Source organism: Martes martes (genome assembly GCF_963455335.1).
Source record: "Martes martes genome assembly, chromosome: 16".
In the NCBI taxonomy this organism is placed as follows: Eukaryota; Metazoa; Chordata; class Mammalia; order Carnivora; family Mustelidae; genus Martes; species Martes martes.
The window spans coordinates 24,490,104-24,514,311 of NC_137904.1; the positions used below are offsets into that span (position 1 = coordinate 24,490,104).

The following is a 24,208-nucleotide window of genomic DNA, read 5'->3' on the forward strand; positions in this document are numbered from 1 at the left end:
CATCATTAGTTTTTGACGCAGTGTCCCAGATTCATTGTTTACATATAACACCAGTGCTCCATGCAGTTCATACCGTCCTTAATACCCACCACCAGGCTCACCCATCCCCTCACCCCCCTCCCCTCCAAAACCCTCAGTTTGTTTCTTGAAGTCCACAGTCTCTCATGGTTCATCTCCCCTTCCAATTTCTTCCCCTTCACTTTTCCTTTCCTTCTAATGTCACATTGCATTTTAGATAAGCCTGTCAAGTCAGGAATTACAGCTATTTAGGTAACTATTCTAGACTAAGCATTTATATATTATATATAAGAATATATATATTCATTTATATATTCTTTTGTGAAACACACTGTCCTAGGATATATCACCCCAACATTGTGAAAGGTATAACAGATTGGCAGGTGCCAGGGAACAACTGTCCCGTGGTAATCAACAGTTTGGAAATCTAATCAGTTTGTCTTTTTTTTTTTTTTAACTCATTCCCATTTTATTTTTATTTTTTCATTCCCATTTCATTTTATTTTGGTTCCAGTATAGTTAACATAGAGTGTTCTCTTAGCTTCAGGTCTACAAAATAGTGATTCCACAATTCTCTACATTACTCAGTGCTCATCATGATAAGTGTATAGTTTGTTTTTATTTCTTAAGTTCATAACATTTGTCATGCTTGAGAGTAAAAGTATTATATTTTCTATTTTTAGTAATATCGTTGGCTATTCAGATTGAATTTCCTGCTGAAAACAATGAAGAGTACTGAACAAAGTATTTAATAGGATGCATGAACTGACAAGATAGAAATTACCAGGTCAAAACGAGGTGGATCGGTTTCTTTTCTCCCCTTCCCACACCTTTTTTTCCCATACTGTTGGCTTGTTGCCAAAACTCAGTTATTTGTTCATCTGAATTTATCTGTTTGCTTCTTTATGAACATTTAATTTGTTCCTTTATCCCCCATATTTCCTATAAATGGTCGCTAACAGCATTAACATAATTGTTATATCATCGCACAATAGTTTCAGAGTAATGCCAGTATTGCTACAATTAATTATAGACTACTGAATAAAATGTAAGATTTCTTTGCAGCTCTATTTGTTCTTAGAATATATTTCACTAAGAATATGTAGTCAATTCTGTGCTCTCATGCAACTTGAAATAAGGTTTCTTCTATATGTTTATATAACCAACTTTGCATGAAGTTAGGTACATTAGTTTTTAGGGATTGCTTAAGTCAAAACTATGTTAACAAGGTGTATTCAGAGATATCTTCTCTTTCCCCTTCACCCTATATCTACTCTTCCTCTTATTGGTGACCGTTTGTATTCGCTTTTGGTTATATTTTTTTTAAAAGATTTTATTTATTTATTTGACAGATACAGATCACAAGTAGGCAGAGAGGCAGGCAGAGAGAGACAGAGGAGGAAGCAGGCTCCCTGCTGAGCAGAGAGCCCGATGTGGGGCTCGATCCTAGGACCCTGGGATCATGACCTGAGCCAAAGGCAGAGGCTTTAACCCACTGAGCCACCCAGGCGCTCCTGGTTATATTTTAACTGTATTTTTGTTCTTTTCTTTTTCTTTTTCTTTCTTTCTTTCTTTTTTTTTTTTGCAAACATACTAAGATGTGTATGTATTATACGTTCTTACTCCCTTTTCTTATATTAAGGGCTGCATATTAAATATACTGTTATACATCCTTTAAAAAAAAAGACTTTATTTATTTGAGAAAGAGAGCACAAACAGCAGAGAGGGAGGGAGAGGGACAAGCAGACTCCACGCTGAGCACGGAGCCTGTTGTGGGCTCATCAGGGGTTTCAATCCCAGGACCCTAAGATCACAACCATAGCTGAAACCACGAGTCAGATGCTTAATTGACTGAGGTACCCTGGCACCCCTACTGTATACACATCTTGTTCTTTTTTTCCCTGAATATATCCTGAGGATCATTCTACATCAGCACATAGGGATCTTTCACATTCATTTCACAATGCATAGGACTCCATTTGGGAATGTACCGTGGTTTATTCACCCAGTCCATGTTGATGGACATGTGGGTTGTTTCCAGACTTTTGCTATTACAAATAATGCCAGTGAGTACCCTTGCACCTGAGTAGTTTCATATTTTGTCCAGTGTATCTTTGAAAAAGATTCCTAAAGGGGCACCTGGGTGGCTTAGTAGTTAAGCGTTTGCCTTTGGCTCAGGTCATAAACCCAGGGTTCTGGGATCGAGCCCCAAGTCAGGCTCCCTGCTTGGTGGGGAAGCCTGCTTCTTCTTCTCCCAGTTCCCCTGCTTATGTTCCCTCTCTCGCTATCAAATAAATAAATAAAATCTTTTAAAAGAAAAGAAAAGAAAAGAAAAAAATCCATAAAAATAGGATTACTGAGTAAAAGGGTAAATTCATTTAGAACTTCTCCAGATATTACTGGCTTCTTCTGTCTGGTCCATACCATTTTGCCATCCCAGCAGCAGCGTATCAAGGTGTCAGTTCTGTATCACCTTACCATACACTTTGTTGTGGAACTTGTGGATTTATATCAATCTGATAAGTAAGAGTATCTCCACGTAATTTTAAATACATCTCTTATTATGAAGAAGGTTGTGTATCTTTATGTTTTTAGGAACCATTTAAATTCTTCTTTGTCCTAGGTTTTGCACATTCCACATTATAAAAGAAATCTCATATTTTCTTCTATTACTTGTATAATTTTATGTTTTATATTTAGATCTCTGGTCTGTTTGGTGTTTATTCTAATGTAGTGTGAAGTATGGATCCAGTTTTATCTTTTTCCAAACGTATATCCATTTGTCCCCCTAGTTCTTTCTACTGATTGGAGATTGGAGTCTATTTCTGGACTTTCCATTCCATTCATCTAATCACATATCAGTATCATGGTACGTGATTATTATAATGTTTTAATTCTAGGTACCCAGATATTTTGTACTTTACTTTTTTGATTAGAACTAGGTAATAATAATTACAGGTCAAGTCATTGTGTTACCACTACCAGCTGCAAATGGAATACATATATAATACATATATATGTTGCAGTGCATGAAGTATGTGCTCGTTGGTCCTATATAAGTGAGAAGAGTGCTAAACCAGGAGTCTGGGAACAGACTCAGCTTTTAGTATCACCACTAAGAAAGTCGCTACTCTCTCCGGCCAATTTTCTCAGCAGTTAACAAATAAAAGGAATGGAACTAGGTGGTCTTCAGGGTTGTTTCTCAATCTAATTAATGCTGGTCTGGTAAGAGCACCACTGCTGTGTGGTAATTCAGTCTACTTTTTATTCCCTTATGCCTTGTCCTTCTGCCATGTTTATGAAGTAAACTTTCTCTAATGCTCTGGGTCCAGGTTCTTTCATCTTTTTTGTAAGTCTTTCTTTTTTCTAGCATTTTCTTCTCTCCTGTATTTCTTTTATTAGCTTACATTTCTTTCTGCTGATTAAGCAAGGATTGCCACTGTTTGGCTGCTTAGTTTCCACTGACCTCAGTGGGGAAAAATTGCATGCAGAAAATGGGAATTATTTTTTCCCCCTGGCAGAGAATTAAAAAAAGAAAGAAAGAAAGAAAGAAACCAAAAACTAGCTGCTGACACTAAGTCTGTTCTTCAGTTGTACAACGAACAGAAGGAAGAAAACTGCATGTAGGTTTTGAAGAGATCAGACAAGTCTATAACCAGGTCATCAGCTCCTGATTTATCTATAAGAGTTGGTACTTCCCGATATTTCCCAGCACTCATCCTTCAAGAGATCGGGAAAGAAGGTGATGAGAAAGAAGAGCATACGTGTGGAAAGAGCCTCTTTAGGTAACCATCTTACATGTAAAATGAGGAGAGTTATGAGGGTGTAAAGCGCATCAAAGTCTTAAGTGTATCTTACTTAAGCTAACTAGAATACTTCCCATTCAGAAGATTAATAGGAGGGGCGCCTGAGTGGCTCAGTGGGTTAAAGCCTCTGCTTTCGGCTCAGGTCATGATCCTAGGGTCCTGGGATCGAGCCCCGCATCGAGCTCCCAGCTCCATGGGGAGTGTCCTTCTCCCTCTGACCTTCTCCCCTCTCATGCTCTCTCTCACTCTCTCTCTCAAATACATACATAAAATCTTAAAAAAAAAAAAAAAAGGTGGAGCTTTGTTAGTTTCTTGAACACAAGTGCTACAAATAAACACTGTGTTTTGTTCTGAAAAACTTCAGAACTATGAGGGGTTCTTTAAGGTTAAACTACCAACAAGACCTTATGAGTGAGACTTCCCCTGGGAGTTAGGGTAGGGCAAGAAGGACGACTACATGCTTGTTGGGCGAAGAAGTACATCTGCAGGCACAGGCTGGCACCCCAACAAGCATAGCCACGGAACACTTGCCATATGGACACTGCCAAAGATTGGGGCCACCCTGCTCTGATAACTCAGATTCATCACTTATCAGGTCATGAAGGAAAGATGAAATTCTGCATAGGAATGGTGGTTTAAGAACTTAAATATAGAGTGTCAGAAAGTATAAGTAAGTTTAGTGAAAGTTGAGAACCATCTGTATTTGATAGTCTGTTTTTCTTGGAAAAATCATTCAGATTTGGAATGAAGCCATAGAGGTGTGGTTTATGTATGTGGTTTTGTTTTCCATTATAAGATTTCTTTTTTGGGGGGGTGCTTGAGCCATAGAAAGAAGAAATTCTTTAAAGAGGCTAATTTTTTAAAAATTGTGCTCTCCCAGCAAGATAGGGAAATATCAACAGTTTTTGGTGCATGCTTCTATTCTTTCAAAGTAGATATCCCCTATCCAACATCCCCTCTATTTGATGGTTGTTTTTGTCTTTTTTTTTAGATTATTTATTTGTTTATTTGACACAGAGAGATCACAAGTAGGTGGGCGGGGGGGGGCGGGAGGGATGGGGGAAGCAGGCTCCCCACTGAGCAGAGAGCCCCATGATGCGATGCCGGGCTCAATCCCAGGGCCCCGCTGAGACATGACCTGAGCCAAAGGTAGGAGCTTAATCCACTGAGCCACCCACCCACTGAGCCAAATGGAGCGCCCCTCCATTTGATATTTTAACAGATTTGCTTTACTGTTTCCAATGAGAGCTAAAAGGAAATTTTTGTGTTCTCAAATAGGCATTTTAGTTTCTCATCCCCACAAACCTGGAGTATTTATGTAATACTTGAGGCATTAATTTAAAATTTGGAGTTTTGTTTGAAACTTGGAGCATGTATTTAATTTCTTATTCCTGCCCACGACTTCAAACTTTGAAATGGAAAAACAGAAAGTTATTTATTCAAGGTAACTTTATACACATGTTTTCAGGGAAAAAAAAATCTATTATGTGACATTAAGTGTATGTAGATTGCTTGTTTCCAAAATGGCTAAGTTATTTACATACATATATAAAACATACTATACATTAAAGTTAGGTACAGTGATTAAATCACTGTTACATCATTTTTAAAAAAATAAGTTCCACTTATGCATGTGGGCTTTGAGCAGATTCAGGTAGTTCCTGAAGAAAAATCAAAATTGGCTACCAGTTGCTTTCATCACATGAAGAAAATCAAAAGATGGAGTTCCATAAGAAAGATGGAAAATCAGCTAAAAAGCAAGTTACAGTATTTATAACAGTTCTTCAGGTGGGGGCGGCAAGTATTCACTGTGATCCTGATCACAATCAGGAGGAATAGAGAACTCCTGACACTGGATCCCATTGTTGGAATCTTCCTGGTTTTTCATGAAATCTCCTGGTGCCAGGGGCAAGTTAAGTGAGTCAGGTGGAGGTGGAAATGTTTCTTCGAACTCGGGATTGTGATTTTTACAGACTTGATTGAGACAGTCCAGAGACGGTGGGAGATTGGAGGAAGCATTTGGAAGAGGAGAGAGAACTGTCATTGTGGGTTTGTCACATTGGTTATTCTCCTGTTCTTCCAAATCAAGAAGTGGGGGAGGTGGTGGAAGCAGATCTGCATCATCTGAAGAGGAAACTGCAGTGCCGATCGTTGATCCACCAGGACTCTCCTCTGATGTACCATTTACTTCATCTTTTATTTTTTCCATTTTGGGGTGGTTGGGATCTTCAGTGTGTTCATTTGATTCAAACAACTTAATTTCCAAGTCCTCTGCTAAGAGTGTGCTTTTGTTTGATTTCCAGGGCATAAATGTAACAATTGATGTACGTTTTGTGGGGACTTCATTTCCTCTAATGTTATCCATATATATGTCGGGGGTTTCACCATCAGCAAATGGAGACCTACCTGCCCAATTCTGATCACTTAAAGCTGGTTTTCTCAAGCATTTCCATAGTACAATTATGATTATAGATACCAACATAGAAGTCAGAATTACACCAATTAATATGGCAGCTGTTGAATTAGCACTGGTTTCATGTGAGATAGTTTTGCTACTGGTAGTTTCTAGGATGAATCCTGGAGTAATCCTCCGCGAGATTTTGACACTTGTTGGTCGTACAGATGGATTATGAACAGTTGGTGGTGTTGGTTTCCTAGGAGAGGTATGGACAGATGATGGCTGTTGAGTGGAAGTATAGACAAATGGTGGCAGTCGTTTGGTAGAAGTATGGGCAGATGGTGATAGTTGTCCAGCAGAAGTAAACACAGGTACTGCTGTCTGTTGGGAAGATGTGTTGGCCATTGATATTTGTTGTCCAGTGATGTTATAGGCAAGTCGTTGCCCAGCAGAAGTGTGTGCTGCTGGTTTTTCAGACGAAGCATGGGCAGTTGGTGGTGTTTGTTCATCAGCAGCTTTAGCAGTTGGTACTGGTTGTGCCAGAGAAACATGGTTGAATTGTGTTGGTTGACTCATAGGATTCTCTGTTGTGGTTTGAGAATTAGCTGAGTTAGATAGCCTTGATGATCTAAATAAAGTAGACTGTGGTTGCTTCTCTGTTGTAATTGCTTCTCTCTCTGAGGAAAATGTATCACTGATGTGTCCACAAAACAAAATTAAGATGAAATATTTGGGATCCATTCCAGAATGTTTCCTCTTTACCAGTGGTTTTATAATGAGAGAAAGAAAGACAGGTATTATTTGGTATCTGGCACAAAGTAGGTAGGTACCTAATAAGTATTTATTGTTTCTAATTTAGACTTGATACACTGTGGTGTAAATAAATTCTTTTGAATGTATCCTAACTTAACCTTACAACATTTGGACCTCATAGGCAATAGTCTCTTAATTCTTTCATAAGATCTGTACTTGGCCTTGCTGCCCCCCTCGGTTCGTTACATTACAATCCTTCTTTTTACCATCATACTTGTGATACACATAGGCTGTGGATGCTGGTTCCATGTGCTGTCTCTTCTTTTCTTCCTTACTGCTAGAAATACACTGATCCTGTTACTTTGAAGGACACCAGTAATCATCTATTACCTAATCCAAAGTCTTGCTTTTATTCTCTTTTTTTTCTCTCCCTCTCTTGACCACATTCAATGCTATTGACTATGCCTTTACTACTATCCAAGTAGCTCTTTGTGATAGTCTTCCTTTCATGTTAATCTCACTAGCTCCTGTTTTTCCCTTCTTAAATATGGGTACTTGTTATTCAGTCCTCACTCTTAGCTACTTTTCTCTAATCCTGATTGCATAAATTTTCAGCTCTCACCTATATGCCATAACTCCCAAACCTGCACATCCAGGCTAAACTCATTAATTCCATTCCATTTACATGACTTCTTGGTGGACATTTCCATGTATATATCCTACTGTCAGCAAATTTAAAATATTTAAAACACAGAATTCATCTTCATGTGGAAACTGGCTCTATTTTCTTACAGTGCTACCTTTGTTTAAGTTTTGTATGCAGAGAGTCTATTGTGTTAGTAGTCTCTACAGTATCATCAGTCTAGCACTGTGTCTTTATGTTAGGATCTTATACTCTTTTTTTAAGATTTTATTTTGAGCCACAAGTAGGGGGAGGGACAGAAGAAGAGGGAGAGAATCTCAAGGAGACTGTGTGCTGAGGGCAGAGCCAGATGTGGAGCTCAGCGTGGGGCTTCATGTCCTGACCCTGAGATCATGACCTGAGGCGATATCAAGAATCTGACGCTTAGCCAACTGAGCTATCCAAGCACCCCTAGGATCTCATACTCTTAAAGGAGTCAGTTCAACTCAGAATCCTAAGCAGTCTTTGAATCTGGTTGAGTCAGTTGTTGCCAATTGGTAAAGTTGTCCCACTGCTGCTTTCATTCATTTATCGATAAACATTATCTTTGTGTCAGGTCTGTTCTAGGTTTAAGAGATACACTCCCCCCCAGAGTTTCTAGTGGTAGAAATAAGTAATAAATAATTATAATAGTTTAATAAGCCTTCTCCTAAAGGTATGCAAGAGATGCACAGAAGAACCATCGCAGCCTGGGAGGCTTTCAGGGAAGGTTTTTCAGAGAAGTAAAACTTGAGCTGTCTTGAAAGATCTGTAAGAAGGAATTAAGCAAGTAAAGTATTGCAGTCAGGGGAACAACATATGGACATGGGAAGAGAAGGCTCATGTGTAAGTTTGGCAGGGAGGGCTTTTTGTGGGATGTGGTAGATGCTAAAACGTGAGGAGTAAGTTCCAGTTCTACTTCCAGCATGTAACTCTGCATCTGAGTGTGAGAACTAGTCATTTCATCCCTCCTGTCTCAACTGCCTTCTCTCTATAAAGTGAGGAGTTACACTAAGACAGTTACAGCTCTAAGTGTAATATACTGTTTTGTACATCATTAAACACAATGGTAACTATTTGGCTATTCCTTAACATTAGGTTGGTTATTAACGCTGGGTTGGTTATTAACGTCAGGGAAAGGAACATCTCAGCGTGTTAGATCCTGGTAAATTGACTAGAAACAATAGTTTTTCTGGGATTCTTAGTCCAATGTGAGAGAGATTTGATGTTCTATGTGAAGCACAATAACAGAAGAGGAATGCCCTCAAGTTTTGCAAATAAACAGACTTTTCAGCATATTTGAGTAGTTTTCATTGTTTACTCCTCTACTACTTGGTACAGAGTGTTGGTAAATTACCCTGTTTAAGTAGAGGGCATGTGATTTATTCCCCCCTCAATGGTCTCTTCCTTTTTATTTTCTTTCTAATACTTCAGGCCTAAATTTAAAATTTTTCTCCTTTAAACTTTCCTGCACACTACTGATGAAGTAATCTTCTGAAAAATGTTTATAGTCAGCTTACTGCTCCCTGACTTATGGGTTCCCTGCTGCTGTCAAGACAAAAATTCTAAACTGAGTTTTCTTCCTTCTGGCTTGAATTTACCAGTCCTGACTCATGTCTCAAGACTGAAACTTCTCATTCAGCCAAATGTACCTCTTCCCATCTTAAGTACTTTCTAGACACATGCTTTTTTCCCTAAATAGACACTTTAAATTACACTGTTTCTCACCCTCTTAGAGTATGTTCCCCATCCCCAAACTCATCCTCTTTTCTTGTCTGAACCGGTCCTCACTTGTCATACCTCAGCTTAAATTCCCCTTCCTAAATCAAGTTCTCTGTGACTGATCACATCCCAGAGAGTTCAACCATTCCCTGAACCCTCCTAAGTCTTGTTGTTTTTATGGTTCCTTAGATAATTATTCATGGTCCTGCCATAGTCACATCTTTATTCTCTTAAATAATTGTGTTATTTTTTAATTACTTTTAACTTTGCACATTTTCTTTTTATTATCCCCACCCATTCAAACAAGAACCTTGAAGAAAGCAAAAAAGAAACAAAAATTTTATATAGAACATATTCTGTACTGTACTATCCCCCGTGTTTTAATAAGAACTTTACTTCATTTAACCTTTAAATGATCGTGAGGAAGATGAAGGAATCCTTGACTTACAGATAAAGACACAAATTCACATGGATTAAGAGTTTATCTAGGGTGCCTGGGTGGCTCAGTCAGTTAAGTGTCTGCCTTCAGCTCAGGTTATGATCCTGGGGCCCTGGGATTGAGACCCCGCATCAGGCTCCCTGCTCAGCGGGGAGGTGCTTCTCCCTCTCCCTCTGCCTGCCACTCTCCCTGAGAGTGCTCTCTTTATCTATCAAACAAAGTCTTAAAAAAGAAAAAAAGAGTTTGCCTAGTGTTCTATCACTTTTATATATATGAAATCACAGGTAAGGAATTTGTACCCAGGACCATCTGATTGACAAGCGTGTACTCTTTCTCCTCCCTAAACGGCTTTGGGTTTTGATTCCTTTATATCTAAGTGCCATATATGTTAGGAGCTCAGGAAATAGTTAATCTGTATTGGGTTCATAGTTCCTTTCCATTTCACTTTTTCACTATTTATTAATACTTCTGCCAGGATGTAAGCAGAGAAGATAAATCTAAGTTGTTAAATTATGCTTGTTATCCATTTTGCAAAAGGTTTCACAGGAAAAAAATTGAAACTTTTGGCATAAATGTGGGGATTTGAATCATCTCTATATGGTTATCCATGTGCCATTCCCACTTGCTATTCTTACAGATTTCCACCACCCCCAAAAGTCATTCTTCAGGGTTTCACTTTAGTTTTTAAAAAATGCCATCCAAAGCAACAGAAAATATAGGCCATGAATTGTCTTCAGCCAAAAATGTTTCCTCTTTTATGACTTCACTTAAAATTTTAAAAACCCACACAGTTCCTCTTTTCAATTCGCTAAAAAAGGCACTAGAGAAGGAAAGACCCTGAACAGGAACATGATTATAAACCATTTTAATTTGTAAGATCAGTTTTGGTAAGTTCATAACCTCTTTTGTCAATAGGAAGGTCATGTGAGATTTTTCTACATGTCATTTAAGGGTTACAGCAATCTCAAAACCAAATTCCATTTTTCACCTCTCCTGTCTCTTCTTCCCACTCTTCAGTTAGCTGTCTACCCTCCTAGGGTCTGCTACATTAGAATGCTAGAATCTGTATTAGATTTCTACTACGGCAAATCAGAACAGTCCAGAAAAGAAATAACAGGATTTAAAAGAGGAATATATAAGGGGCATAATAGTGAAGAAACTGACATTTTCTAATTCAGAGAAGTGAGGCCAGTGTTATTAGCAGTGCAGAAAGTTATTTAACATGTGTATTTTTAAAAATATATAAACCACATATACCTAAAGTACCAACATTGCTTCTTCAGGGAGAGAAGGTGGAAAGAATGAACCATATGGGGAAAGTAGGAGAAAATGTAAGATAAGATTAAATGAAAAGGGAGTGCAAAGAAATAAAAAAAAAAAAACCACCAAAGAGAAAAATAAAGCAGAAATTATAGTAGGCAGCCAATATATGGAAAAGGGGAAGGTCCATGGACTAGATAAGGTATTGAATTAGTTAGTGAAAAGCTGAAGAAAAAGTGGTAGTTATGTAATTAGCAAGAAATTAGGGTAGGTGATTAAAGTGGACGAGTTGGGCAAAATTAGAAGTTGGGGGAGAAGATTGAAGTAGATGGAAGAAAGAACCACAGAGTGCTGCTCTCTGTCACTGAACTGGATTTGTGGACATAGGGAAGGAGCAAGAAGGAGCTGTCTTCCCATGATGGAGGACTTGACTCACCCATTTTCTCAAACTCACTAGGCTTTCATTTCAGGTTCTCCTGTCTGTTCTAAGTATTCTTAAGATTCTCTCTTTTTATTTCTTTCTGGCACAATTCAGAACATAACTGCTAATTATTCTAAAGAACCCAGACATATTCTATATAGCATTTTTCTAGAAATCCCTTAGTCTGCTGCTCAGGCAAATCCCACATTGTCTACTTTTGTATGGCAGTATTTTGCTCATTATTATAGGTTGGCACTTTGAGGTCTAAATCTGTGATTTTGGTCCTCTGGCTTTCCCCGAATATTTGAAAATGTTTTAAAAGAGGAAGGAAAACATCAACTGTGTTTTAACTAAACATTTTACAGGCAATTACACTGAAGGTAGGAGTCCTCATGTATCAGACATGTTCTCATAAATATGATCCATAAATATGTAAAAGGTACAGTTAAGATTGATTGTGTTAAGTTGGATATGATAAATGTCATTTAAAGAGAATCAAAGAGATTTGGAGAGCATATCCTAAACATAAAGGCAAGTATAGGTAGCAAAGATAATAGATTAAAATTTAGTCATAGTGTATTAACAACTGGTTAAGTTATTCAATAATAAAATGAAGAAAACAGCAATTCTGTATCTTGAGGAGGAGTAAAAAGAGATTAACCTTGAACTCTTGATAGGAAGCATTTGGTGACTTTTATCAATATCAATAGCTACCATTTACTGAGTACCCACTCAGTGTTAGGTACTATCCTATTTTAACAGGCAGAGTAGATGTGGGATAACTTGCCAGTGTCAGAGTTGTAAATAGAGGCAATGATCAAGAAATCATGTCAGTCATATACAAGAGCCCTTTCCTTCTGGTACATGTCACTAAACATGCTGCACTGCCCTTCGTAGTAAAATCATGAAGCAGGGGCACATGGGTGGCTCAGTGGGTTAAAGCCTCTGCCTTTGGCTCAGGTCATGATCTCAGGGCCCTGGGATGGAGCCCTGCATTGGGCTCTCTGCTGAGCAGGGAGCCTGCTTCCTCCTCTCTCTCTGCCTGCCTCTCTGCCTACTTGTGATCTCTGTCTGTCAAATAAATAAATAAAATCTTAAAAAAAAAATCATGAAGCAGGAATGCTTTATGAAGGAAGGAGATGTGACCTCTCTGGGAACAGATATGTAAATAACTTTGGGAGGCAGTCTTGAGTTAAGGGGTAGGAAAAAAAAAAGACTACCAGAAAACCAAGTTATGCCTCTGATTCTATGAAATTAGTTATGAGAATTTTAAATGGTTAGCCTATAAGCTATCATATATGAGATGACTTTTAAAGATCGGACATTGAAAAGCATCAGATTTATATTTAACAAATTTGAACTTACTCAGAATTCATAATTTCCTTCTCAGTAGAGTTATATAGGAATTAGTTGAAAAACACAGGTACTATTACACTCTTAATTTTGAACTGACCCTTTAAAAATATAGAGAGACAAGTCTTATCTAAAAAAGAGATAAAAATCTTTATTTTCTAACTTAATAGTTACTTAGAAAAAATCCAAAGTGGACTTCTATAAGGGAAAGTCATAAATATTTATGAAATGTTGAAATAGAATATCACCCAGTATAAATTTATATTCTGTGATATTGTCAGTCTATGTAAACTGAACTCTTGGCAGTTTTTATTTGGAGGGTATTTACTTTGTAACTGCCCATTTTACTCACAGGGTAGGCATGTTGTATGCAGATTAGAAATTTTCTGTTATTTATCCTGTGAGTGTTTTTTCCCATATCTATTTTATACTATTTACCAATATCTCATATAACAATGTATTGCTTGAATATGTGTATGATATGAATATGATATGAATATGATATATGAATATGATATTAATATATGTACACATTTTATCATAACAGTTTTGTCTTAGCTTTAAAAATGAGACCTATTTTCCTATAACTATTATTACTTAAATATAAAATGCTGTTTGTATAAAAAAATGATAATTGAGTACCTTATCTAATCTCCTTTGGTTTCTTTTTTAAGTGAAGGTGACCATTTTTACCATAGAAACTAAAGGGGATTAAAAAATAACTTGAATCTATGGATTATGTTATATATGGGACAACTTTATGGAAAGCAAGTTAGAGTTTTTAACAGTTGGTATTTGGAGATTGTAAATTCAGTCATGTCCCATGGACTCTAGTTTTACTTGTCACCTTTAGCTTTCTCCGCCAGGGTTATAGTTTATAACTACAGAACTAAGGCTGACTAACCATTGTGATTGAACAAACTTAAAAGGGCTGTATCATACAAACCTTGCTGAAAATTTTTATTCAAGGCAAGCTTAACATTGCATATTTTTTAATTCCATGCAACCAAACTCCAAAACCTGCTCTAGACATCTTTAGACTAGCAGAATTTAAGTTTAAAACACTAACAACATTTTAGTTTTAAAAATAAATTTTATATAAAATAAAGATCAAACCAGATTGCCTGTGTGAAAATTTTCTTACCTCAGCTGTTAACTTCTTTTTGCAGAATGCTGAGTTCTTGTTCTATCTGGACATTTTGGTGATTTGGCTAAGAAAGCAAAAGGGGTGGTTCAGTTCAGATTAAAAATGGTCCTGTAGCAAACTGAAATGCTTTCTGTAGAAAAAAAGGAAGTTTATCAATAGTTGGTTCCGGAAGTGCAATAAACCACAAAATGACTAAGTAATGCACTACTTGAACAGAACTTATTTTGAAACACAGTTTGCAGCTTTATGATTTGAATGCTTTTAATTAATGTTGGTAAGTGAACATTTGAGACTCTCTAGTAATGTGATTATATAATTTAAATACTTAGAATAGTACTTTAGAGGGGAACTTACATATTCTAAGGCAAAGACTGCCAGTTGGTTTATCACCCAAAGTGAGATTTCTTTTCGTAAGAAGCAAATGATGTATTCTGTTTACTCGATCACCTTAGGCAAGTTGCTGTGCTTCTGAGTCATCATTTCCTCCTCTGGAGGAATATTTCTCTTATTGAGTTATTGTGAAGATTAAGTAAGATAACATGATAAATGTCTCACACACGGTAGGAAGCCAGTAAATGTTAACATTATTTCCTCGTACATAATTTAGACAAAGCCCAGTTAAAAGTATAATTAAACTTTTCGGACTGAGTACTTTACTAAATGAATTTGGAGTTCCAGTGCGCAACTCTTTGATTACCCACAGAGTAGGTACTTCCCAGTGGAAGGTAAAATAAATTGGGAATCATGATTTAAATGAGTCAACTAAGCAAAGTACATTGAACAGAGAATGAGTTAGTCTGAAGAAAAATTTCTTTGTGCAAGTCTCCTTCTAGCCTCTTTCCTGCTCTGAGAAATGGAGGTCATATTTCCTAATTTATAAATTTGTTATGGGTTTAAATAAATGTAAAGTGCCTAGCATAGTGCTAGATATGGTAAGTATTAAGATATGGTAAGTATTAAGCCTTGCCCTGCTTTTCATGATCACTGCAGAGGATCATGGACTGTTGAGTCCTAGTTCTTAACATCAAGGTCCTTATACCTTGGTACAAAAAGAATATAATCAAAGCACTGTGAACTTTTGATTTACTACTTTAAAATCCCTGAATTGAGTACGTGAATCATAACACCCGGGGTAGAAAACAAAAGTGTTCTTTTTTCAAAAATAACTTTTAAAATTTGAACTCAAAATTTATCTTAATCTGTTAAAATATAAAGGAACCACTTCTATTTGTTCATGAACTGTCATTGGATAGCATCATTCTGAGGGTGTTAATTAGTGAGTGATGAATTTTGAATATTCTTGCAATAGAAGCTTTATTTTTTTGTCAGAAAATGGTTAACCTGTATGTTGAATATGAAAATACCTACCTAGCTAATGTCTTATTTTTTAAAGGACACTGTTTTAATTTCCTCAGACAAGTATATATGACACTTGACTCCATGAGTGCTTTGTGTTATCACTATTTGCTCTAATACACAATCTCAAATTTTTAATTGTACAAGATGGGAGCTCTGCCCAGTTTCATTGCCAGTGTGGTCCTTTTTACTCCTCAAAAGATAACCTGATGTCACCATGATTGGCATGAGTGTTCTCTTGCTTCCCTTTTTACTTTTTTGACATTTAGCTTTATCTGAATAATATTATAATTTTTTTAACAAATTGGTAATAAATTGATTATAAAATTGATTTTCCCCCTCCCATTTTAAAATATAACCTAGATCTTTCAAGCCATGGTACCGGTAAAAAGTGATTTTGATGACCAAGAGCAGTATCACCTAGGGAATTAATGCAGAAATCACCAGTGCTTGGAGGTTACGCCATTGCAGCTGAATCACAAAGAGAATTGGTGGGAATTAGATATTGGCTAGTTTTAAAAACTCTTCAGATGACACAATCAGTATGGGAATCACGAACCTAGAAGGGAGGGTAAGAGTGTGACCATATTTGGAGAAATATATATAAACTCTTTTCTTAAATGGCTAGCATATTGCCCAAAATAAATGCTTAATAATGGATGAGAATTTTTTAATGTAGCTTGGTTTTTTTTTTGCTTTTGTTTTTTTTATTTTAAGATTTTATTTATTTATTTGACAGAGAGATCACAAGTAGGCAGAGAGGCAGGCAGAGAGAGAGGGGGAAACAGACTCCCCACTGAGCAGAGAGCCCAATATGGGGCTCGATCCCAGGACCCTGAGATCATGACCTGAGCTGAAGGCAGAGGCTTTAACCCACCGAGCCACCCAGGCGCCCCTGTAGCTTGGTTTTTAATTAGTATGCTCTGGATCAATTTTAGTAGATAGCTGGAAAGTCAAACCAACTTTTGTAATATATTTAACTGAAGGTGGAAGTCTTAATTTAAGTTTAAGTCATTATTTTACTTGAACACAGTTTCTTGAAAGGTTGAACAGTTCCTTGGACTATCCTGTTTTCCCAGATGAGAGCAAACATACACACATCTTTTCTTTGCTCATGTCACATTAGATAGTTAAAAAAAAAAAAAAAAGTAAAACTGATCATTTATTAGGACGCTTGGCCGCTTGGCCCCTTTGAAATCAGAGAATTAGTCACCCTTTGGATATTTGCTATAAATATTCCAATAAGCAGTATGTATAGAAGTACATTGCATTTAAACAGTAAGATGTGCTTTACATTTACACTTGGCCTTCTGTTATGGCTACAATGTCATCTGTTTCAATTAAGCTCTTTTACTTAACTGATCTTTACAGTGTGTTCCCTAAGATAATAAAAGGAATACAAATATATGTAGTCAGTTTTATTCTAATGAGTCTTAATTCGTTATACAAAATTAAAAGTTTTAATTAAATATTTGTAGTAGAGAAACTCTTCTGTGTGCCATACGTAAAGATGAAAACATCTGGCATGAAATTGCTGTGCCGGTCTATGAGCTGGTCCAGATTCTGTCACATTCAGCAAAGGTACTGTTAAACTACAGTTCAACTCTATACATTAGGAATTTGGCTTCTGTTAGATGTTGAAGCACATACTTGCCTCTAAGGACACACTAAAACTCTTCAAAGTTGAATTATATTCAGACGAAGATCATCTAACGACTGTTGCTGAACAGGAAATGTTTATTTAATTGTCCCTTTCTGCCTCCATTAGTCAGTCCTTCAACATGTCTTTAAAACCTTCCCTACATTTTTGAGTGTTTAGTTATTTGCTTTTTAAAATATTCAGTGTCAGGACAAAAGTGCACAGTTTAAGTAATTGAGAAGGTGGGCAGACTTCTCCCCTTCTCACCTGCTTGATTCTAAATTGCAAGGCTGCCATGTCAACAACTTTGACTGCCAGACCAACGTGTTGGTATTAAACATCAAACTGATTTCATTTTTTACTTCATAAACTTTCTCATTGCTACTTTGCATTTTTCTTTACTAAAGACCCTGTTAGTTAGTGAGTTTTTCAGTTCCTCCATCTTTTCTTTCCCTTGTAGCTATGAGTGTTCCAGTAGATTGCATCATTAGGTTGGGCCCTGTGAGCTGGTGTGTTCTTTTCCAAGTGTCTGAATCAGCAGGCCAGAGACCACTGCTTGCCAGAAAATCACCATTGCTTCTAGGCTGACGCTTGCCTATTTGTTTTGATCGTCTGAGAGATGAGACTTTGTTTGCCAGAACTACGGTTGATAGAAATAGAAGGGTACAGATAAGGAAAAGCGCTGCAATTATAACCAAGCAAATTAGCATAGCCATTTTGTTGTTGTTTTCGTCACAGACCTCTTTTTTGAAAATTTCATGGTGACCTTTGGTTGTGTTTTCCCTGCTCTGTACTGTTGGAGAACTGTTCGTGACGACGGAAGGTATATAAAGCTCCAGTTCCGATGGAGGCGTTAGAGATGGGACCTGAGAGGATGTTGCTATTTCAGTCCTGTTTATAGCGTTACTTCTTTTATCTACTGCAGAAGTTGTAGGGCTTGTGTTAATGTTTTCATTTTGCTTTCTGCCTGGTTTATTTTGAATATCTGGATCCCAGACTGTAGTACTGTTAGCCCACAGATGGGTATAGTTTGTGTTTATTCCAGGAGACCAGGAGAAAACCATTGTCATCAGAAGGGCAAGATGCAGGTAGAGTCCTGTGTGCTCCATGTCCGTGAATATACTGGAAATCTGTTGGGATAGCAGTATAATTGGTTAATTTGGGAAAGAATAAGGGTTCCTGGTTGCTCTGATTGTAGTTAAAAATCGGACAGCTGGTACCTTACAAGTGAGCTACAAACTTGTGCCTAATATTTGCTATCCTGTTTGAATTTCTTCTCAACTGACTTTCTTTTTTCTTTTAGGCTGTGTATAAAGAAACAGTTTAATTTCTGTTATTCTCGTAAATGCTAGAAGTTAGCATTATAAATAACTGTGAATCATTTTAAACTGAATTCTGTGGTTTTATATAGCTTTCTCCCTGCCAGGCATACTAAACTTCAGCTTTGAGTCAGATACTTCTGCTTTGCTTTTTTGATTCCTCTTTTTTTTTTTGGCCCCCAACCATTTAAGGATCTTTCTGGCAGAAACTCCCCACTCTCTAACAAATGTGTCACCAGTCTTTATAGTAAAGAAGAAATGTGGCCTTGAGCATTTTGCTTCACGTATGAAGAAAAGGCAAATGGCTTTTTTTGGTTTTTGTTTTGGGGTCAAGAAAGGGGAACTATAGCAACCAAAGGAAATGGATTTCAAATAGGAATTCAAGGTGTTCTTTTTTTCTTGTTGGGTGTTTATCTTGAAGCTTAGAATAAAGCTGGTACTTAGAAATATACTCCCGGTATTTGTGAAAGCAATCATATGGTGGTGGTTCTCTCTTTTCACCTGTATATCCCCTAACATATTGTGGCCTTTTTTTTTTTTTCTAAGATTTTATTTATTTACCTGACAGACAGAGATCACAAGTAGGCAGAGAGGCAGGCAGAGAGAGAGGAGAAAGCAGGCTCTCCACGGAGCAGAGAGCCCGATGCGGGGCTCGATCCCAGGACCCCGGGATCATGACCTGAGCCGAAGGCAGAGGCCTTAACCCACTGAGCCACCCAGGCGCCCCTTATTGTGGCTTTTTAAAAGCAAAGGCATGCCAGATTTCTTCTGAACAATCTCAAAAGTTAAACAAAAATGACTTTTTTCATCATCATTTATGCTTTGCATTTTTTTTGTATTACTATTTTGACATAATTTTTTAAAATAAAAATTATACAGGGGCACTTGGGTGGCTCAGTTGGTTAAGCGACTGTCTTCGGCTCAGGTCTTGATCCTGGAGTCCCTAGATGGAGTCCCACATTGGGCTCCCAGCTCCATGGGGAGTCTGCTTCTCCCTCTGACCTTCTACCCTCTCATGCTCTCTCTCACTCTCTCTCTCAAATAAATTAATAAAATCTTAAAATAAATAAATAAATAATACAGCAAAATAGAGAACATTGGGTTTGTGGGGATTTAGACTATGGGAATGGGAAGTCAAGGCAGATTATTAAGTCTCAACATATAAATAAGAAAGATGAATTTTAGTTTCAGCTTCAAGCTCCTTAGAAGGCAGTACGAAAGGGGGACAATTCTGTCCTAATTCTGTTCCTAATTCTGTTCCTAATTCCCAATTCTGTTCCTAATTCTCATCCACCCTATGGTTGAAGATTTAAATAGAACTGGAATATCTGTTCTAGGTACTGATAAACCAGCAGAAAAGACTTATTGCCATTATCGAGTCATCTCTTTTATAGTAATATTCTGTTCATCTGAGCTACTTTTGTAAACTATTTTACGTTAGCATTAAATAGAATCAAAACTAGATTATTCTCCTGAGATTTACTCAGTAAAATTACCTGTTTAAGAACTTTATTTTAGAGAAGCTCTTCTCCAACTTGAATGTACATGGGGGTCTTTTTGTTGTTGTTACTTTGTTTGTTTTTAATTGGATTCTGATTCCGTAGGTCTAGGAGGAACCTGAGATCTTGTATTTCTAACCTCCTCCCAAGTAAGACAGATACTGTTGCTAGTCATACTTTTTTTGAGTTTCAAGGGTTTATTAGAAATAGTTGTTATATGTCATTGGATAAAAATTTTGTGCTATTGATAATACAGACATTGAAAATAACAAATGTGATATGTTGTTATACGAACAAAAGTAGCTTATAATAAACAATGGTAAATGGAAACCAGCCACTGAAGTAATATATCCTAAAGGAAAAAAACCTTTATTATGTGTTCTGGAATTAAGATGACTTTTTAGATTATGATCTTTAATAGACAGTTGAAGATATTGCACACTGACTTCCATATAATAGTGTTCAGCTTCAGTTTTTAAGTGAATAACATAAATCTTGGTATACTTTATGATTCTTTCACAAAGAGAAATACTTTAAATTGGGTAAACAGGTAATTTCCATCCTTTCCTACTAGCCTAGATTTCTGCATTCCATGATAAAATGATTTAAAGTGGGTTATTCTTACCCCATTAGTTCATTAACAATATAGTATACATTATGGAACTCATACACATTTTAGCAGTGCTTACCACAGGGTAGATAATAGGCCCGCTGTTAATTGTCTGCAGCCAGATGTACTGTCATCCCAAATAAACAAACTGTTAACAAAATGAGACTTTCTCTTGCCCTTACAAATGCCTGAGAATAGAGGACTGTCTCTGCATCCCTAATTTATGCCATGGAGGCCAGGTTACGTTATCAAAAGTTTTCTTTATCTGGTCATTTTCAATAAAATTTATAATGCCTAAGCATTTGTAATGAGAACTTTATTTTTTCAACTTTTTTAGTAACATAAAACTTTTTAGTTCACTCTGGAATCTAAACTCAGATCCTTCCTAATTGTGATAAAAACTATGTTGATGATAAATCTTTCCATTTCTAACTTAAATGTTACTTAATAGGACAGAAAAAAAACAGCATACATTTTCAATCACTTATGATTCTACTTTGTTAGTAAGATTCTTAGGTACTCTTTGAAAGCACTTCCTTGAACACTAGCTCGTACAAAGTTATGCGTGAAAAGGCATAAGAAAAGCCAAATATATATGACCTACCTTATAAACTCTTGGTCAAAATCTGATTATAACCTGATTTTAATAAGCCACTTCTTTTCTTGTCTTGAAGCACAGCTTCCAAGTAATTTAAAGCAGGATAGACTTGGAGAATACGAACCTTAAAGTAAACCTGCAGTTTAAAAAAAAAAAAGGGTATGTACAGCTAGCTTTCCACTTTTAAAACCAAACCACAGATGACACATTTCCTTTCTGCTGCAACTAAAGCACATGTCACTGGGGGGAAAAAACCAAGGAGAAGAAAAAAAAAAAAAAACCAAAAGTCCGACTTGTCCAGTTGGCCGCTGGCATGACAGGAGGCTTTGTATAACAAATCCCGCCCCCAGGGCAGGGAGGGTTTTCCACTCAGTGCCTTTTGACCTTATGCTCATTATATATGCCTGCGATGTTCTTTTGAATGACAGTATCATTCAGAAGAAGAGGGAATGGTATTTTTCCTGCAGCATTAAAATCCCTAAAAATTTTATTTGTGTACCACAGAGTGATTTGATGACATAAGTTTGGAGACCCGGGGTATTGGTCAGATAATAGAAACAGTGAAATACACAACCAGCATCTCAAATTGTGGAAGTACAACAGTGATTTGAGAAAATACCTAGTAAATGTAGATGATATGGGGCAGAGTAAGTTTTTATGTGGTTTAGTGTGTACACACACAGACACACGTACACACGCTTTCCCCTCGAATGTCCTATCATCACTTCATATTCAGTATGTCTGAAGTGAACTTGGTTTTCTCTCTCCAAAAGTTACTGCCCCTCATGAACCCTTTTTGTTCATGATAGCAGCATTCTTTGTGATCTCAGTGGCTTGGTATCTAGCAAGGCCTTTTAATTCATGTCCTTTCTTTCAGCCCTGATTGGACCTTGGATCATGTTGGTCCTTCCTTCATATTCTTGAATTGATTTCTTTCTTCACTGTCACCATAGTATTCAGCTCCTTATTAGGCCATACCTAGACTACAGTATCTTTTTTTTTACCAGCCCCCAGCTCCTCATAGAGCTTTTTTATATCACTTCCTTTGATCACATCACCTCTTTCTTTAAAAAAAAATGAAGTTGAATAACTCCCCAACACCTACAGCAGTGATTCAAAAATATTTGTGCATATAAATATCAGATGAGAAGGTTGTTTAAAAACAATGAAAATCACCGGGGCCCACTGCACAGATTCCTGTGTAGTAGAAATGGACTGCATTTGTATCAGATACCACAGTTGACTCTGATGCTGGTGCTTCACAGAACATATTCTGAGAAATACTGGGTCTCTGGGAGAAAACTTGAACCTCTTAGTTTCAGTCCTTTCACAGTTTAACTATTATGTATTTTTTCGAGCTCTATCCCCTTTTTTTGAAAAGTTAAACTTTCAATTTTATTTTTTAGTTTTTATTTAAATTCCAGTTAGTTAACAGTGTCAGATTAGTTTCAGGTGTACGGTTTAGTGATTTAGTGCCCAGTGCTCATCACAATAAGTGCCCGTCTTAATCCCCATCACCTGTTTAACCCACACCCCACCCATCTCCCCTCTGGGAACCATTAGTTTGTTCTCTGTAGTTAAGTCTGTTTTCCGGTTTGCCTTTCTTTTTTCTTCCCGTATGATCATTTGTTTTGTTTCTTAAATTCCATGTATGAGTGAAATCATATAGTATTTGTCTTTCTCTGACTTTTTTCACTTAGCATTAAATTACTCTCTAGCTCCATATCCTTGCAAATGGCAAGGCAACATTCTTCTTTATGGCTGAGTAATATTCCATTGTATATATACCACTTTATCCATTCATCAATCGATGGACACTTGGGCTCTTTCCATAATTTCACAATTGTAGATAATGCTGCTGTAAACTTCAGAGTGCATGTGTTCTTTCGAATTAGTATTTTTGTAACCTTTGGATAAATACCTAGTAGTGCAATTGTCTGGCTTTATCTCTTAAAACTTCTGTATGTGGTCCTTCATTCCAGCTAAACTAGCTGATTATTGCCTCAGGACATCTAGTTATCTGTTTCTTTTTTCTTTACCTCTCTCTTTTAGCCCTGCTAGTCCTTCCTCCTGTTGAATTCAAAATTTCACATACCAACTTCAGCCACATCTTCTATGTAGTTTCCAGTGACTACCCAGTGTGTGTTCATCTCTCCCTCTTCTGAACTATCTTTCTCTGCAATTCATTTGATAAGTGATTACATACTACCTCATACCTTTTCTTTGATCTTGAAATATTTTATTTTAAAATTATTTAACTTGGGACGCCTGGGTGGCTCAGTTGGTTAAGCCACTGCCTTCGGCTCGGGTGATGATCCCAGGATCCTGGGATCGAGTCCCGCATCAGGCTCTCTGCTTGTCAGGGAGCCTGCTTCTCTCGCTGCCTCTGCCTGCCTCTCTGCCTGCTTGTGTGTACTCTCTCTCTCTCTCTCTGGCAAATACATAAAAATCTTAAAAAAAAAAATTATTTAACTTGATTTTTTTTTTTAATTATTTGACAGAGGGAGAGAGAGAGAGATCACAAGTAGGCAGAGAGGCAGACAGAGAGGGGGAAGCAGGCTCCCCGCCGAGCAGAGAGCCCCATGCGGGGCTCAATCCCAGGACCCTGAAATCATGACCCGAGCCGAAAGCAGAGGCTTAACCCACTGAGCCATCCAGGTGCCCCTAACTTGATATTTATCTTCTTTTCCCCAACAAGATTAAAAATTCTGAAGTAAGGATTTTTATCTGAGCCTATTTTATATTACTTACCAGAGGCATCAAGTGTAGAACATTGGGCCTAATTAATATATAAGTTGTTCTGATTTGAAGTTCTAGTACTGTGTTCTTCAGGGCTTTCTGATGGTCCTTACTTTGGCTACTCAAACTGCTCGGCATTCTTTTGAGTGTAAGCAACTTAGGACCTCATATGGCTTAATCAAAAAAATGGAATTCATTGGCTTATCAACAATATAGTCAAGGGTAAATTTGATCCCAGGAGAGGCTTCTTTATCTAGAGTTCAAATGAAATGGCTGGGCCCCAGTTTCTCTCTTCATTTCTTTGCTCTATTTCTTCAGTTTTTAGGCAGGCTTTCCCTTCATATCTCAAGGCATGACCTAACAATGCCCAGGGCGATGTGTTCCCTTGTTTATAAACACCAGGAAAGAAGTCTGAATTCCCAACCAAAGCGAAAGTTTCTGAATTGGGCCTCTTTGACCCTGGTTGTTCT

The 24,208-nt window shown here is 37.2% G+C and overlaps 3 protein-coding genes across 3 annotated transcripts in view; 1 reads left to right on the forward strand and 2 right to left on the reverse strand.

The window, feature by feature from the left end:
- NF1 (neurofibromin 1) overlaps window positions 1–24,208 on the forward strand; it is a 261,002-nt gene that overhangs the window by 187,012 nt on the left and 49,782 nt on the right. The window lies entirely within an intron of this gene.
- EVI2B (ecotropic viral integration site 2B) lies at window positions 5,242–14,105 on the reverse strand. Its single transcript, XM_080826099.1, has 2 exons — window positions 13,976–14,105; window positions 5,242–6,978 (listed from the first exon to the last, which is right to left on the reverse strand). Exon 2 carries the CDS (start codon window positions 6,961–6,963, stop codon window positions 5,596–5,598), a length of 1,368 nt encoding a protein of 455 aa, XP_080682225.1. The 5' UTR covers window positions 6,964–6,978; window positions 13,976–14,105; the 3' UTR covers window positions 5,242–5,595.
- Window positions 16,749–18,091, reverse strand: EVI2A (ecotropic viral integration site 2A). Its single transcript, XM_080826100.1, has one exon. The coding sequence runs from the start codon at window positions 18,080–18,082 to the stop codon at window positions 17,387–17,389; it is 696 nt and encodes a 231-aa protein (XP_080682226.1). The 5' UTR covers window positions 18,083–18,091; the 3' UTR covers window positions 16,749–17,386.

Excerpts from the sequence above, each read along its gene's own strand:
- EVI2A (XM_080826100.1), bottom strand. The coding sequence starts at position 18,082 with ATGGAGCACACAGGACTCTACCTGCATCTTGCCCTTCTGATGACAATG.
- EVI2B (XM_080826099.1), bottom strand. The coding sequence starts at position 6,963 with ATGGATCCCAAATATTTCATCTTAATTTTGTTTTGTGGACACATCAGT.